The sequence below is a fragment of the Mercurialis annua genome, linkage group LG6, assembly GCF_937616625.2.
Source record: "Mercurialis annua linkage group LG6, ddMerAnnu1.2, whole genome shotgun sequence".
Taxonomy (NCBI): Eukaryota; Viridiplantae; Streptophyta; class Magnoliopsida; order Malpighiales; family Euphorbiaceae; genus Mercurialis; species Mercurialis annua.
Window position 1 is genome coordinate 40,360,697 of NC_065575.1, and position 17,796 is coordinate 40,378,492.

At 33.1% G+C, this 17,796-nt stretch overlaps 1 protein-coding gene and 1 long non-coding RNA gene across 2 annotated transcripts; both read left to right on the plus strand.

The window, feature by feature from the left end:
• Positions 1–7,918: 7,918 nt before the first annotated feature.
• LOC126685958 (uncharacterized) lies at positions 7,919–9,414 on the plus strand. The gene is made up of 2 exons (XR_007643758.2): positions 7,919–8,186; positions 9,059–9,414. It is a non-coding gene; the product is annotated as an uncharacterized LOC126685958 (long non-coding RNA).
• Positions 9,415–11,019: 1,605 nt separating this feature from the next.
• LOC126653877 (translocase of chloroplast 159, chloroplastic) lies at positions 11,020–15,677 on the plus strand. The gene is made up of 2 exons (XM_050347867.2): positions 11,020–12,150; positions 12,229–15,677. The coding sequence occupies exons 1-2, from the start codon at positions 11,169–11,171 to the stop codon at positions 15,450–15,452; spliced, it is 4,206 nt and encodes a 1,401-aa protein (XP_050203824.1). The 5' UTR covers positions 11,020–11,168; the 3' UTR covers positions 15,453–15,677.
• Positions 15,678–17,796: the final 2,119 nt, after the last annotated feature.

Here is a 17,796-nt window from a genome sequence, read left to right on the forward strand (position 1 = left end):
TCGGATTTTTTATTTATCGCAGTGAACAACATTAACCTGGGCAAGCTAGCCGGAAAGAAGAGAAAAAAATCCACGGAAAAATGACCTACCTCAACTGTTTCCCCGACGGTGGGGGTGTCCACTTCCCGAACTCTTGGGGTTGAAAAGGTTGCTCCTTCCATTTCCATGGTTGAAAGATCGGCAGAGAATCCTCCTCAAGGTAGCATAGATGTCGTTCCCCTTAGGTCGATACTCCTTACTGATCAATCTAATCCTGAGGGAAACAATGACCCGGTTATTCTTTTGCCCAACCCGTAGATGGCGCGTCGGTGATCAAATTGGACTCCTGAGGGTCCCGGGCTTGCTATTGCTGAAGTTGTGTCAAAGAGACCTCGACTGAATCCCGAGGGTGACTGATTGTTCGCTAGTTCTTCGAGTACCTCGAGTGTTCCTATTATTACTCCTCAAACCTTTGCTAAATGGGTGGGTATGCGTAACCTGGGGGCTATGGTGAGCCTGGGTGACCTGGGGGTGGTAGAGGAAATAGCCTGGATATCTACTCTGCCGATCGATATGGATCAATCCCGGGAAAAGTACAAGTCCGATCTCTGCCTCGTGAGTTTAATTAAAAATGGCAAAAACACTTGTTGCTGGTTATAAAATTTTTAAGTTCAATATACTACCTCGGTTTTCATTTTTACTTTAAGAGTTAAGAGAACTTTCATCCTTAAATAGTTTTGGACCATTTTTTTTTTTGATATAAAAATGATCTTCTATTAATACCAAACTTATAAGTGTAAGAACTTAGAAAAGATATATCCTTTTTAATAACTTGACATACAACAAGATGTGAAGCCTTGTTCGCAGATCACTTTATAACATAAAAATCAAAATCAAAATTACATAACTGTTTTACCATAATAAAAACTGAATAAAATTTTCCTACAACCTTGGTTGTAGAAAACTCCTACAACCATTGACATGGCATCTTTTTAGTGGCCATCTTCAATGCATCGAATATATTTACAAAATTTCAACTTTAATTCCTATATTTCACATTACACATGCCCACACAACTTGTGTCTTCTAAAATTGCAACTATTTCACATTACACATGCCCACATAACTTGTGTCTTCTAAAATTGCAACTTGATAAGCAGTATGATCGTTTATTTTCAATTTATAATCATTCTCTACATTTTAGTAGTTATTTTAGACGGTAATGTTGTAAATAATAAAATGATTGTTAAAATTAAATTAATAAAGATTATTAAATTAGTTAACCAAATAATTTTTTTATAAGTTAAGCTACTAATATTTTTTATTAATTAAATTTTTTAAAATAATACATTATTTTTGATAAGCATATATTTCATTTGTTTTTATTTTATAAAATTATAGTAAATTACAGTTAAATGATTTTAGGTAATGGGTATAATAGTAATTTTTAAATTATTAAACGAAATTATAATATTCTATATTATTATAAATATATGAATTAAGTTTTCTTAATTTAATTTTTCATTCATGATAAAATGTTAATAAGAAATATAGTTGGAAAAATAAAAAAATAAAATAGTCTAAATAATTAAAATATAACTTTCAATAAAATATAGGAACTCAAGTTTAAATTAATATATTAAATTCATTGAAGATGACCACTCAAAAGATGCCATGTCAATGGTTGTACGAAAATTTTATTCATAAAAATTGGCTTAATCACCAAAAAATGCCAAACCTATACGTCTTGTGTCAGTTATAGCCAAACCTTTAAAAATCATCAGATTTAGCCAAACTTTATATGTTCTGTTTCTTTTTAGCCATTTTTGAATCGAACCGGTTTTTCTGACACCGTGTCGTCCACGTCACCGCCAACTAAGCAATTGGCTGGCATGACAGCTGAAATATTTAAATAAGGTTTGGCTATAACTGACACAAAATGCATAGGTTTGGCATTTTTTGGTGAATAAAACTAATTTTAAAATTAAATAATTAAATGATTAATTATATTATATTAAAATTTATATATATTTAAAAAATAATATTTTTATTTAACGCTAATTAAAATTAATTTAATTTTTTACTAAATTTAAATAATTTAAATAATTTTTTTTACATATTTGATGGATATATAATAAATTTAAATTCTATTAAAAACAAAAAATGTTATATCCATCTTAAAATTTATTTTTTAAATTCCAGTCGTCGGTTCTTTGACATCGCCGCCGTTTGAGACCCAATTGTTCGTTCCGACGAACAATTTGAGAGTAACATACACAACAAACATACGATAGTGTTCATAATTCAAATATACACATATAAACAAAAAAATAATCACTGATTAGACTGCTTATTTAAAGGACGAGTGTAATTATTTTTTCATTTTTTTTCTTTAAAAAGTGAAGATCATTGTGGTGTAATCAATATATATCATGATGTTTATAAGCATAAATGTATATGTCATTTTACTCGGCATAGCCAAAAACTTACCTTAATTTACACATAACTATTTTATTTAAACCCAGTTATAACAATATCTCAACAACATTAAAAATACTAAATCAAGTTCAAAATCATCATGAACATTAAACCCTTTCACCAAATTTAATTCAATATTAATTCCTAAGTAATATATTAATTCATTTTTTTAATTACATATTGATTAAAATATATTATAATATAAATTTATTAGATTTAATTAGGTTTAATAAAAAATTAAAATTAATTTTAATTAGTATTAAATCAGAAATATTAATTATTTTTAAATATATATATAAATTTTATAAATGATATAATTAATTTATTAATTATCAAATTTAAAAATTGGCTTGAATTTAAAATTAGGTTTATTCACCGAAAAAATACCAAACCTATTCTTTTTGTGTCAGTTATAGCCAAACCTTATTTAAATATTTCAGCTGACATGTTAGCCAATTGCTTAGTTGGCGGTGACGTAGACGACACGGTGTCAGAAAAACCGGTTCGATTTAAAAATGGCTAAAAAAGAAACAGAACATATAAGGTTTTATAGAGAAAGGACAATAAACTTTCATAAAAAAAGGACAATCACCATAATAAAGTATCAAAACAAAACTAGTTTAACCTTTAAGCGATTTCATCTTCAATTTTGAACGGAATTTATCTATTTCCGATTTTTGATTCGTACATATGTGTTATTGATGTGCCTCGTCGTTAAATTTTTCAACAAAAATAAAAAAAGTAAATTAGTTGGCTATTTATTTTATTATATATAAATAAAATAATAAAAAAAATCCAGAAAATAATCGTATATAATAATTTATCAATATTATTTTGGACTTTAAAAATTACTGGTCAAAGTTACACCAATTAAGTGAATTATCTAAAAAATATTTACATACTGGAAATAATCTACTATTTTTGTTATTTTTATAGTATCTTTCAAAATACTTTAATTTCCATAGAAAATTAAATGAAAAATGAACCACATTTTCTAAATTTACTCAACTAGTATAAAAATTTAATTTTATAAGAAAGCTTCAAATGAAAGAAATTGTAGTAATCTTGATTGTATATTTTAAAAATAATGTAAGTAGGTTTATTTATTACTATATTACTTAACATTTTGTGGCACTTTCTCCGACACCAAATATGAATTTTAATTGCTTAAATAGAATTGACCATAGCTTTAGTATGGTTTGTCAGAGGTACTCTCCAAATTATGTAAAGACTAAAGTAATTATAAAATTAAATACTAAGTCAGCTTTTTATTTGTTGAAAGCCATGTCAGCTGGATAAAAGAGTAGTTAAGTGATGACTGTAGTGCGCACGTGGATTGTATGGTTTGAAATGAGTCGGCAGTTGCAGATAGCGGCGGAAGTGGCTAATTGGCTGCATGTTGTCTGTCGACGTGCATTATTTTTCTTAGGGAAAAGGTACAAATATGACCCTCAAGTATGTACCGCGGCTCTTGTTGGCACCTCATATATTTCGGATCTCAATTATAACCCTGACGTTTTTAAAAAGTATCAAAAAAACACACCAATTTCACGGTGTTACCCAGTTGACGTTAACTTGTTGTTGTGGCTAAAATTTAAGACACTTCAGCAATAATAGATTTGCCACATCACAACCTATCCATTTTTATTCTGGTTTCTTGGTTTTCTTTCAAAAATCCTTAAATATTCATCTTCCTCAAAATGACATCACCGTCTCCACCTCACCGCCTCCGCTGCCCTACAATTGCCCCACCGTTACTTCATCTTTTTCCTCAAATCTATAAACATAAATTCCAAAAAAATCACCATTAGCAACAATAATTTGAATTTCATAAACAAAACAACAAAATGATTTTTCAAATCTATAATCTAAAACTCCTAATACCTGTGGTCGGAGACGAACTGTAGAACGCGGCTGCTCCACCAATGGACGACCGGCAACACCCATCTCCTGTCCTCTCTCTTATCGCTAGTAACAAACAGAAAGAGATCTCTCATTTCCTTTCTCCACAGCTGCAACAAGCAGCAGCAAAAGAGGAGCAACGGGGGACGGAGAAAGCTCTGAACGGCAGCTGCTGGCGGAGATAGCTTTCATTTAACAATTCAAGCATTGAATTTATTGGCTACTGATGCTAAGCATAAAGTTTGGCTAAAACTCACATCAGAACCGTCTTTTTTGTATGGGAATCATGTTTTGAAAGGTGAGTTAGGGAGGATACTGATAATATTTCTAAAGATGATGGGGTTGTTATGCTGTTATGTTTCGAAATGTGGTGGCGTTGGTCTGTTGTGACATGATCTAATTCTTGAATTTGATGAGGTCTTGTGCTGTTAGTTTTTAATGGGAATTATAATGAATTGAGTTTTACGTGTGTAGTGGTGTTGCTGTTTTGAATTCTTAATTTACCTTAATGGCAATGGATAGGTGGTGATGTGGCAGATATATTAATTGCTTAAGTGTCACAAAATTTGGCCACAACAATAAGTTAACGGCAATTTAGTAACACCGTGAAATTGGTGTCTCTTTTTGATACTTTCTAAAAACGTCAGGGTCATAATTGAGATCCGAAAAACATGAGGTGCCAACAAGAGACACAGTGTATACTTAAGGGTCATATTTGCACCTTTTCCCTTTTTCTTATTTATGTTTGTATTTTGTTGGTCTCTAAAGCTAAAAAGTGCGGCGGTGGGCCAGTTGGGAGATGGAGGTTCAAAGATCCTCCGGGAAACACAATTGGTTGATGTCAGCTCTTACCCATGCATTTTCTCCACTTCCACCACTTGCCTAACTCATTCTTAAACATTCACAATCAACTTGACATTTTCTTATTTTGGTTTGAGAAGTGGGAAATGTTAGAACTTGGAACTATTTTATTAGTATATGGTTTTGAGTATTGTTCTTAGACCGGATTTGAGTCTGATTTCTAAAATTGGTTCAAAATTATAAAAGACTAAATTTAGGGATGTAAATCAATTGACCTATTTACGAGCGCTTTAACGGTCCACTTGATAAAAGTTCAGTTCGTGTTCGTTCGTATCGTAAATGGACCAAAATCAAATTTGATTTTATATACACTAGTTTTTTTAGCCACGTGCTACGCACGTTAACGATATCTATATGACCCGTTATTTAATATTATAATTGTATATTTCTTTAATAATATATTATTATTTAAATTTTATTAGACTTGTATTTATTTATTTGTTTTGTTTAATTATTTTATAAAATTTTACTTCTTTTATTGGAAATGTTAAAAAGTTAGAATTAAGCAATCGATTTAATTTTTGATATTGTCGTTATTAAAAAATAATAATATAATTGAAACAAATTTATATTATTTTTCATTGTAAATAAATAATAAATATCAAAGTTTTAATTAAAAAATGATAATATGATTGAAACAAATTTATATTATTTTTCATTGTAAATAACTAATAAATATTAAAAATATCAAAGTTTTAACACAAATATTGTAATATGATTATTTAATATTAATGAAACTCGTCATATTCTTTTATATATAGTGATATATCTGCGCAATTTCTATTAGAATTAGGAATTTAACACATAATGATAGTTATTGCACAATTCCTTTTAGGATTAGGAATTTAATACATAATGGTAGCTACTGCGATAATTATTTTTAATATGTTTCCTTTATGGATTAGGAATGTCTTTTTTTTTATTTGTTACAAATATGTAAAGGGTATTTTTGTCCGTGAATGGAAGTGTTCCCCCCTCGAATACACTTTTATATTTGTTATAAATTTATTCACAAACAACTTGTATATTAGTTGGTTTAATTGTTCGTGATCGGACTCATACATAAATTCGATTAAAATTCCATAAACCAATTGAATTAAAGTTTTATTAGGATTCAATTTTACCTTAATTTTTGTTTTGGCGATCCAAATCATATTAGGATTAAGATTCAGTATCCATCATGAATTATTCATATAATTATAGAATTTATTTGAACATAGAAAGACCAGAGTGGTACGGTCGAAGAGTGTGATTTTTGTGATACGTGTATTCCTTATTATTTAGAAATAACTACAAAACTAATCTAAAAAATCATTTAATTTACAAAAATACATATGTAGTCAAAAAAATTCAATTTTACCTAGAAATTAAAAAACTTTATATAATTTACGTACTTTTTTCCACTATAAAAAACATTCTTAATACATGCTTGATACATATTTGATATATTATCAATACATTTTTGATACATTACGTAAAAAGCGAAAGCCCATTTCGTATTTTTATAATTTTCTCCCTTTTTTTAGTTTTCCCTATTATTTACATAGCCAGTGGGCCTACAAAAGTGCTAAAAGTTTCTTAATGGGCCAATCCAAGCCCAAGCTGAAGCCCTGTCCATAAATTTCTGATATTCCATAACCCGAATCAAGTTAATTGGGGTTGGGTTTAACATATTTTAATGATGGAGTCAATGTCTATGAAACGATCGAACAAGTTGGAGAAAAAGTTAAGAATTGGCCATCACTAACGGATACTATTTTGAAATGTTTGGAGTTGTGAAGATAATTTGGGATAGATATGGGTTGGGTTAAGTTGAGATGAGATAAATTTTGGCCAACCATTTTAGATGACGAGGTAGAGGGAGTAAATGGTAACACGTAGTTCCCCATAACAAAACAAAAACAAACAAGCCCCAAATAAGGTAGTTTAAGCAAAGCAACTACTCCAAATAAGTTAGTAGTATATATATAAAAAAATAAAAAATAAAAAATTTTAAAATACAATTTAAAATAAATGACCAAATTAAAAACTAAAAATAGACTCGCGGAAGTAAAACACAAATGATAATAAATTAAATCTAAAAATGTGATTGATCGGTTAGAATGGTTGCTCATTATTATACCTTTCTTAATTTATTTTTTGTTTAAAATAATTACTTTATATATTTTTTACATTTTTCATGTAACTTTGATCTTGTTTAATTAACTGTGGAACACAGATTTTTTGAACACCGATCTGTGTTGATTTGTGTTCAACCAGAATTGTGGCGATACCAGACCGTCAGATTTTTTTGAGCGTTGCGTAGGTGGTGGAGATATTTGAGGTGGTTTTCCGACGGATGTGTGGCAGTGGTAAGTGGGTGTTAATATTAAATTTGGTTGGATGCTTTTAGGTTTAATCAGGTGAATTTTAGATTTGTTCTTTTTGGGTTGGACCGATTTTTTTTTTTTGGTTTTACACGTGTTTAATTCTATTTTAATAATTCTTCAGGTAAAAGGACATTCATAATTATGAAATCGAAATTCAGGAGGTTTTATGATCGAAAATTGAATTTTGGGACTTTTATGATTAGAGGCCCTAACATTAGGGATGGTGGCTGATTTTAAGCCCATACAAGAGGTATTTTAAAGAGAAAATTAGGAAATTACCTAAATAATAAAAAAAATAGCAATTACCTACCACAAATTGTGGACTTAACTTTCCTACCTACCCGTGTCAGCTAATTACTTTTATACCTTATCTTATTTGTTTTTATACCTAAAAATTACTCCATGTGTTTTCATTGTAACAACCTTCTTCTTCCTCATCAAAACTTTCAGCCCATCCTCTCTTTTTGTTAGATTCAAATTCTTTCAAATTTCACGAATTCTTTCTTCAATATTCTGTCAGATCCTCTCGAGTTACTACCTCATTATTCGAATTCATACATTACGATTAACAAAAACTGCGGATTCAGCAAAAAAACGGTAAACAATTGTTCAATTGAATATTTTACTGTTTTAGTATGTTTAATTAGGTTTCAAAGATTTTCGAGCTGTGTAAATAGTTTAAAACATAATAAAAATCATATATAAGAGTTGCAAACTGTTTTAATCGTTTATTTTTTATAGTTTTCATATTATCAGATTCAAATGTATTCTGTTGTATTTTATATGTGTTTATAATAGTTGATAACAGTTGCAATGATATGTTTCATGAAAATTGAATTAATGTGTGATTAAAAACGTATATATCTGTTGCAAACAGTAACAAACTAAATAAAACGGTTTATGAGTATATAAAATAAAGTATAGTACAGATTCTAACAGTGTCAAATTAATTAAAACAGTTTCAATGTGTATCAACATAAATTCTGAATAAAATTTAATTTTATATCTTCTATTTTGCAATATTTTAATGTTTAAAATAGTGGTATATGTGTTTACAAGAATTTACATTAGTTTAAATGTTATTTTACTTAAAAACATATATATTGTAAATTGCAAATATAGTATAGGTTATAGAAAGGTATAGTGTAGTTGCAAACAGTATCATAATAAAGAAAACAGTTTCAAAGTGTATCAAGAAAATGCTCAATAAATTTAGAGTTTATTTCTTATGATTTTTTATATGTTCATGTTTAAAACAGTTTTGTAGAAAGTTTATAACCATTGAATACATTTTCAAATTCAGTTTCATAGTTTTTTGAAAATTGTTATTTTACAGTTTTTTAAAGTTCAAAACAGTCACTAATAGTTTCAAATTTTATATACTTTTATAAACTGTTTTAAACCGTTTACAACACATGAATACAATTTCAAATGTTGTTTCATATACAGTTTCCAATGGTTTACAACAGGTAATGAAATCATGCACAATGCAATACAAGTTAAAATGCGTTGATGAAGAATGTCAACTGAATATATATGCTTCAAAGATAGGTCTCACAAAATCATTTGTGATCCGCAATTGCTTGAAATCCATACTTGCCGTTTGGAAAATAGGATGGGCAGTCAATGTCAAGTTAGTTCAACCGTCATTGCAAATATTATAAAACATAAGTTCATGGATGTGAAGACGAATTATACACCAAATGACATTAGGCAGGACATGAAAAATGATTACAGTGTTGGTATTGACTATTGGAAAGTTTGGATATGTAGAGGAAAAACTATAGATCTAGTAAGAGGAACATCACAAAAATCATATGCACAACTTCAGCTCATAATAATTAAATAGATTGATTTTTCTAATTTTATCATTACTTTCTGATAATTTATTGTGAGTTTCAAATTTAGTTTCCGATCCGCTCGGATTTTTTATTCGTAATCAAATTGCTTCAAATTTTACTTGGAATTCAAATCCAACAATCATAACTTTCTCCAAAAATAAAAAAAAATTGTAAATTTTTAATTTATTCGTTCTCATTAAAAATCTATTAAAACCCGTTTTAAACACAGTTTCAAATACAGTTTCAAACAATTTCTAAAACACATAGTTATTATCATTTTAAAACATTATACAATGGTTTCAAACAGTTTACAAGCGTTTCAATCAGTTTCAAAAAAAAAATCTTCAAACAATTTACAAAGGTTTCAAATTGTTTGTAAAGATTTCAAACAGTTTTATAAAACACAATTTGAAACCTTTATCTAAAATCAGTTTCAAACAATTTAAAAATATTTCAAACAGTTTACAAAAGTTTCAAACAGTTAAAAAAAAATTTCAAACAACTAATAAAAATTTCAAAAAACAGTTTATAAAAGTTTCAATCAGTTTACAAAGGTTTCAATCAGTTTCAAACGGATTCTAAAAGCAGTTTCAAACATTTCATAAAAAAATTAAATTAGTTATAAAAATAGTTTACAAAGTTTTTAACGGTTTATAAAGGTTTCAAACAAACAATTTAAAACTATTTTTAAAAACAGTTTCAAACGGTTTACAATAGTTTCAAACGTATGAATAAAAATTATTAATAAAAATTAATACATAAAAAAATAGAAAGAGGAAGAAGAAGATGCAGAATAAGAGGACATGGCGTTGGCAGTGGCAAATATAACCATTTTTCAAAGACAATTTATAAAAGAGTTTAAAACGATTTGAAAACATACTTTTCAGCCATATTTAAAGACATAAAGGTTTCAAACAACTTCAAATACATAATTTGCAATATTTATCTAAAACAGTTGAAAAACACAGTTTCATACAGTTTACAACAGTTTCAAACATATGAACAATATTGTCAATAAAAATTAACAGATAAAAAAATAGAAAGAATAAGAAGAAGATCCAGAATAAGACGATACAACAATGGCGATTGCAGAACGGTCAATTTTTTTGAGACGAATACGGATAATTTTTTCATCGGTGATTTCTTATTTGCTTCGTTATAGTTTGTGTTATATATCAGAGTTATTAGATGAAAAATAAAAAATTAGATTGAATTTGTTAAGAAATGCCATTAAAAGGAATAAAAGAAGAAGAACAAAATCACAGTGAAAGAAAGAAAGAAGAAGAAGAAGAAGAGGAAGAAGACGAAGAGAGAAGAAAAGGAAAGAGAAAAAGAAGAAAATATATATAGCTGTCACAATGAGGTATTTTTACAAATAAAAAAAAGTCTTAATTGAGGTAGGCATAAAAACAATACAGAATAAGAGTAAAAACATAAAAATTCAAAATTGAGGTATTTAAAACAAATAAATATATAAAAGGAGTATTTTGTGCAAATTCCTCTATTTTAAACAAGAAAAATGGAAAAACATTCAGATCCACCAAAGGCCCATATATCAAAAAAAACCAAAAAAACCCGGCTGCTAAAAAAAAGAGTTTGAAATTACATAAACTACCTTATCTTCCTACTTCATCTCTGTTGCTCTCTCCTCACACACACTCTCACAAAAACCCCATCCAAATTACCACCACTTCTCCTTCCCAAAACCCTAATAAACATCAACCCCATCTCGCTTCCCATGGACTCCAAGCCCTCCTCACCGGAAACCACCTCGCCTACCGTCAACACACCAGGTTCTCCGTCATCTTCTTCTTATTCCTCATCTTCTTTCACTTCTTCAACATCCTCTTCAAACGGTTTAATTAATGATAATTCAGCTAAGAATCATAGTATTGAAGCTAATGATATCGCTACTAATCAATTAAATAATACTGATGGTGGAGGGAGTAGTGACGGAGGGTTTGTTAGTGGAGAGGAGGAGTTTGAAATTGAGACGGGCAAGGCGTTTGTTGCTGCTGGTAGCGGCGGCGGTGTTGGCGGTGGTGGGGGTTCGACTTATGTTGACCCGGCGGAGTTTCCAGCATTGAAAGTATCGGCTGCTGCGAATTATGATGACGATGATGATACTGATGTTGATGATGATGAAAATGTTGTAGGAGAGGGTGAATTGAGTAGTAATACTCGTAATAAGGGTTTTAGAATGAGCTGGGCGGATATTGTGGGCAATACTAAAGGGAAAGATGTTCCTGTCGAAGTGGCTGATGTAGTAGACAGTGAGAAGGAGAAGCCTGAGGTTTCTGGTGGCAAGGAGATTGAAAAGGGTGAGACTGTTTTAGAACCCGAGATGGAAACTGATGCCCAGAAATTTAATAGTGGAGAGGACATAGTTGTTGAGGCTGTACAAGTTGATTTGCCGGGGTCGGAGATAGGGTCTGGAGTGGCTTATGTTGGAGGTGTGGAGGAAAGTAAGAGTTCTGTTGATATTATAGGAGATGATGAGGTTTTAGTTGATGATAGTGTGCCTCTTGATAATGGTTTTGATAAGATTAGTGGGGATGTAGAGGGAGCCATTGTTGATGATAGCGTGCGTCGTGATAATTGTTTTGATAAGATTAATGGGGATGTAGAAGGACCAGTTGATGCTGAGATTGAATCCGTTAAGAACATTCAAGCTGTAACTAGAGATGTAGAAGTACCAGTTGCTGTTGATGCTGAATCTGGTAAGAATGTTCCAGCTTTCCCTAATCATCCTATTAAATTTGCATCTATTGGTATTGATGATAATGTTTCTGGTGCAGGAGAGGGTGAAAACTCTGTTGCAGTTGTTAATGATAGTCCAGACGTTCATGAAAATAGTGCCGTAAAAATCGAAACTGCTGATGATACAGGTAATAATGAGAAAGAAGAGAAGGAATTTGTGCCAGAAACTGATGACGGGATTAAGCAGATTGAGTCTGCAGTTGAGACAGCTGCTAGTGCATCAGATATTGCAGCTGTTAATGGTGTAGATGGAGAGGATAATGATGAAGTTTTGGCAACAGAGCCTAGTGCAGAAATTTCTCATACACATGCTGGCGATACAAGTAGTAATGAGAAAGAATTGGGGCCCGAGACTGGTGACGGAACTAAGCCGGTTGAGTCAGCTGTTGAGACAGCTACCAATGCATCAGATATTGCGGCTAATGGTCCTGTAGATGGAGGAGATAGAGATGTAATTCTGGCAACAGATCCTAATGCAGAAATTTCACATGCAGATGTTGCTCATGATTTGAGTGATGTGATAAAAGAATTGGAAGATGAGATCTTGAGCGGACATGATGCACCTGAATCTGCTGAACTAGATGCTGCTTTTGGAAATGAGGAATTTGAAAATGAAAATGAAGACGAGAACTATGTGGGTGGAAACGGCGAGGATGAAGGGTCAGTTACAGATGGAGATGATGAGGGCATGATTTTTGGAAGCTCTGAAGCTGCTAAGCAGTTCTTGGAGGAGCTGGAGCGAGGATCAGCTGTTGGTGCTCCTTCTGGTGCAGAAAGTTCTCGTGATATTTCACAGATGATTGATGGTCAAGTCATGACGGACTCAGATGAAGAAGTGGACACTGATGAAGAAGGTGAGGGAAAGGAACTGTTTGATTCTGCTGCCTTGGCAGCTCTTCTGAAAGCAGCCACTAGCGCAGGCTCGGAGGGTGGCTCTGTGACTGTGACTGCTCAAGATGGTTCAAGACTCTTCTCTGTAGAGCGACCTGCAGGTTTGGGATCCTCTCTCAGACCTGTGAAACCTGCTGCAAGGTCAAATCGCCCTAATCTTTTTAGTTCTTCCATTCTCACATCCGGAGGCGACTCAGATAACAATTTGAGTGAAGAAGAGAAAAAGAAACTGGAAAAGTTGCAGCAATTAAGGGTGAAATTTTTGAGGCTGGTTTACAAGCTTGGCCATTCCCCAGAAGAATCGATTGCAGCGCAGGTACTGTACCGCTTGGCGCTTGTTGCTGGGAGGCAAACCAATCAACTCTTTAGTCTTGATGCTGCAAAAAAGACAGCTTTGCAGCTTGAAGAGGAGGGGAAAGAAGAGTTGGACTTTTCTCTGAACATACTGGTTCTGGGGAAAACAGGGGTGGGCAAAAGTGCGACAATTAATTCTATTTTTGGTGAACAGAAGTCCCCAATCAATGCATTTGAACCTGCTACAAATTCCGTTAGAGAAATAACTGGTGTGGTTGATGGGATTAAGATCCGGGTGATTGATAGTCCAGGTCTCAAGTCATCTGGTTCAGCACAAGGGGTAAACCGCAAGCTTCTGTCTTCCGTAAATAAACTCATGAAGAAATGTCCTCCAGATATTGTTCTATATGTTGATCGACTTGATTCTCAGACTAGGGATCTTAATGATCTGCCATTGTTGAGATCTATCACTAGTTCTCTCGGTTCATCAGTTTGGCGAAATGCTGTTGTTACCTTGACCCATGCTGCTTCAGCACCTCCTGATGGACCATCTGGTTCTCCTTTGAGCTATGAAGTGTTTGTTGCTCAACGTTCTCATGTTGTTCAACAGTCTATTGGTCAAGCCGTCGGTGATTTACGCTTGATGAATCCAAGTTTGATGAATCCTGTTTCTCTTGTAGAGAACCATCCCTCTTGTCGTAAAAACAGGGATGGCCAGAAGGTGCTTCCTAATGGTCAAACTTGGAGACCTCAGTTACTGATGCTGTGTTACTCTATGAAGATTTTATCCGAAGCAAGCTCTCTCTCAAAGCCTCAAGATCCATTTGATCATCGGAAATTATTTGGTTTCCGCTCCCGTGCACCTCCTCTTCCATATCTCTTGTCTTGGTTGCTGCAGTCCCGTACCCATCCTAAGCTCTCCACTGATCAGGGGGGTGATAGTGTTGATTCAGACGTTGACTTGGCTGACTTGTCGGATTCTGACGATGAAGAAGAAGAGGATGAGTATGATCAGCTCCCACCATTTAAACCTCTCAGGAAAAATCAGCTTGCCAAGCTTAGCAAGGAGCAGAAGAAAGCATATCTTGAGGAGTATGACTATCGTGTGAAGCTCCTCCAGAAAAAGCAATGGAGAGAAGAGTTGAGGAGAATGAAAGAGATGAAGAAGAAAGGAAAGACACCTACCGATGAATATGGCTATATTGGTGAAGATGGCGATCAAGAAAATGGAGCTCCAGCTGCTGTGCCTGTTCCATTACCTGATATGGCTTTGCCACCTTCATTTGATGGTGATAATCCTGCTTTCAGGTACCGGTTTTTGGAGCCAAATTCTCAGTTTCTCGCAAGGCCAGTTCTCGACACACATGGTTGGGATCATGACTGTGGCTATGATGGTGTCAACATTGAAAATAGTCTCGCTATTGCTAATCGATTTCCGGCTACCGTGGCTGTTCAAGTAACAAAAGACAAGAAAGAGTTCAGCATCCATTTGGATTCTTCAGTTGCTGCTAAGCATGGCGAGAGTGGATCAAGTATGGCAGGATTTGACATTCAAAACGTTGGGAAACAACTTGCCTACATCCTCAGAGGTGAGACCAAGTTCAAAAACTTCAAAATGAACAAGACAGCAGCTGGGGTGTCAGTTACATTCTTGGGCCAAAACGTAGCTGGCGGTTTCAAAGTCGAGGATCAGATTGCACTTGGGAAGCGCCTTGTGTTGGTTGGCAGCACCGGGACAGTCCGCTCTCAGGGTGATGCAGCATATGGAGCCAATTTGGAAGTGCGGTTGAGAGAAGCGGATTTTCCTATTGGCCAGGATCAGTCCACTCTGGGCTTGTCTTTAGTGAAGTGGAGAGGTGACTTGGCACTGGGGGCTAACCTTCAGTCCCAATTTTCTGTTGGACGAGGATCAAAAATAGCTGTTCGTGCAGGACTGAACAACAAGATGAGCGGACAAATTTCTGTTCGAACAAGCAGCTCTGATCAGCTTCAAATTGCACTTGTGGGTCTTCTTCCAATTGCAATGTCCATCTATAAAAGCCTTCGGCCAGGGGTTAGTGAGAACTATATGTACTAGTTCCTGCTCCATTTTTTCCCTTAATGCCATATTGTATTACTTTGTGCTGCGTAATAGATTAGATAATCTGTTGAGCTTTGTTTAGTTTTAAATAAAACTGAGTTTTCTTTCATGTATAACTTATTGCTCTTATGAGATTCATGTTCAATTGCGTGACTAAATGTATCAAAATATGAGATGGATTCATTAGGAGACTAAATAATAAGTCTGTCGTTGTTCAGCGCATCTATATTTGCAATTTTTTGCTTTTGCAATTATGGCTTGAGAGATCGAAATTTAATATTTATCTGTCTCTTTTTCCCTGATGCCACTCGTCACTTGAAAATCCTGTATGGTTAGGTTCCGCTGGTGTTGTAGAGGCGGTTAATTGAGATGATATATGGTCAATGAGCTTTGTTGTTCAGTCTTTCAATGTGATTGCGCGTAAGAAAATGATTAAGATGTTTGCTTCTTGATATGGTCTCATGACTGATAATATTGATACTTATAGACATAGTTTGTAACTGGTTAGTTTCTAGTTGAGAGAATATTCATTCTGGTCTATAAATATACATTGCGGAATCATATTGACTATACGAGTTTGTGGATTGAACTTGACCTTTCGTTTGTTTCTATTTTCAACCTGATGCAACTAATTTTCTTTTCCTGGCTAAGCTTCATTTAGTTTGTTTACTGCAAATTCATCCAATAGCCATTACAGAATATGCAGTAGATGAAAACCGCAGACCTTTGATGTTGTGGTAACTCATGATGCTGGTCCTTTTTGTTTTCAGTTGTTTTTCAGTGTTCCCAAGGATACAAATTTCTGACTGTAATTATGATAGATCTATCTTTTGCAAGCCTCAGTTTCCAGAAAGTCATGTTAGACTAGTTTGAATATTTTGTTCCGTGTTTAATAGACAATGCAGGAATTGCTCACTCAGGTTGATTAGATCTCTCCTGTCGTAGCCATAAACTCTAATATCTTCTACCCCTTTTTTTTTATTATTATTACAACAGGACTGATAATTGAATAGTGATTATTTATGCTGTACAGAAACTTATCGAGTCTTGTTCAGTTTTTCGTTTTCATTTTCAGCAACAGTTTGTAAATGTTATTTTGCCGTTTTCAATTTCAACGTTTTCCATTAAGTGTTTCAGTTTCCTTACGAATTTAACCAAATCAAGAGGAAGAAGGGATAAATAGAATTAGCAGCAGCAGAGAATAAAAAGAAAATGAATATGTAATATAATTAGAGAAGCAAATTCCAGAATCCTCATATTATAAGTAAAATACTTGCTCATATTACAAAGAACTATCAATCTTCGCACACCTTTCAAGCAAAAAGCTTCAACACAGAGGATATACACATAGGTGAATATGAGGATAACTTGTAGATTCAGCAATTTATTATAGTTAAGTTCTGAGAATTTTGAGGACATCACATGACCTAAATTTAACCAAAACTCTGAGCTTATACCAAACAACTGCATATATCCAGAAAATCTTCTCTCTAAGGTACAATTTTACAAAATGATACAAAGAAAAGTAAATGTATTATAACAAAATAGGTAGAACCATGATCTGCGTCCTCAACTGTCGAGGACACAGTACAATGTAGACATCTTCACAAGGAGTAACTCCTTCAGATATTTGCTGATTTCTTAAGTTCAATAATTTAGAAGTGAGGCTTAATATGTTGACATGTCTCCAGAACTTTACAAGTCAAAAGGAGAAACACATCATAGGGAACTCTGCGATCCTATAATTATTTGCGCATTCTGTCGATTAGAGTTTCTAAATTTTGAAAGCGTTTACAAGAATAGAAGTAAAATGCTGAAATGTTGGACTAGGTTGATATATATCAGTGTAACGTAACTGAAGATGCGAGATTTAGAGCCGCAGGCTGTTTGGAGCAAAAGTTGCAATGGAAAATGAAATATGTACATCTTTGAAGGGAAACTCATTAGCTTCAAGCATATGTACAACATGTCCCATGTTTGGTAGTTTCTGCGCATTTGGGTCTACACAACATAATCCTGTGAAGCCATTCAACTAAATTCACCTGAAAACTATTTTTTTCACAAATTATAATCTATATTGCACGAAAACTTGTAGAGCTAATAAAATTTTAGACAAACCTCTTGAGGTTTGCTGTAATCAAGTGAACCCCGGCAAGTATATTTATGTAAAAAAATATTTACATGTTCTGGTTTTGAATTTGAGAAACAGAGTAGATTCTGGTTTAGCGCCACAGCAGCTACAGCCTTTAGCCTCTTTGACCCGTTGTTCTCATTCAGTTCAGTGCTTTAGTTATGACCAACTTTTTCCCTCTTAAATTTCAATGTGCTTGCTACCTAACTT

What these genes read in the sequence shown, in the direction of transcription:
- LOC126653877 (XM_050347867.2), top strand. Translation starts at nt 11,169, where the DNA reads ATGGACTCCAAGCCCTCCTCACCGGAAACCACCTCGCCTACCGTCAAC. An exon ending in TGCTGTTGATGCTGAATCTG is followed by an intron (nt 12,151 to 12,228) that starts GTAAGAATGTTC and finishes TTTCTGGTGCAG; the next exon opens with GAGAGGGTGAAAACTCTGTT.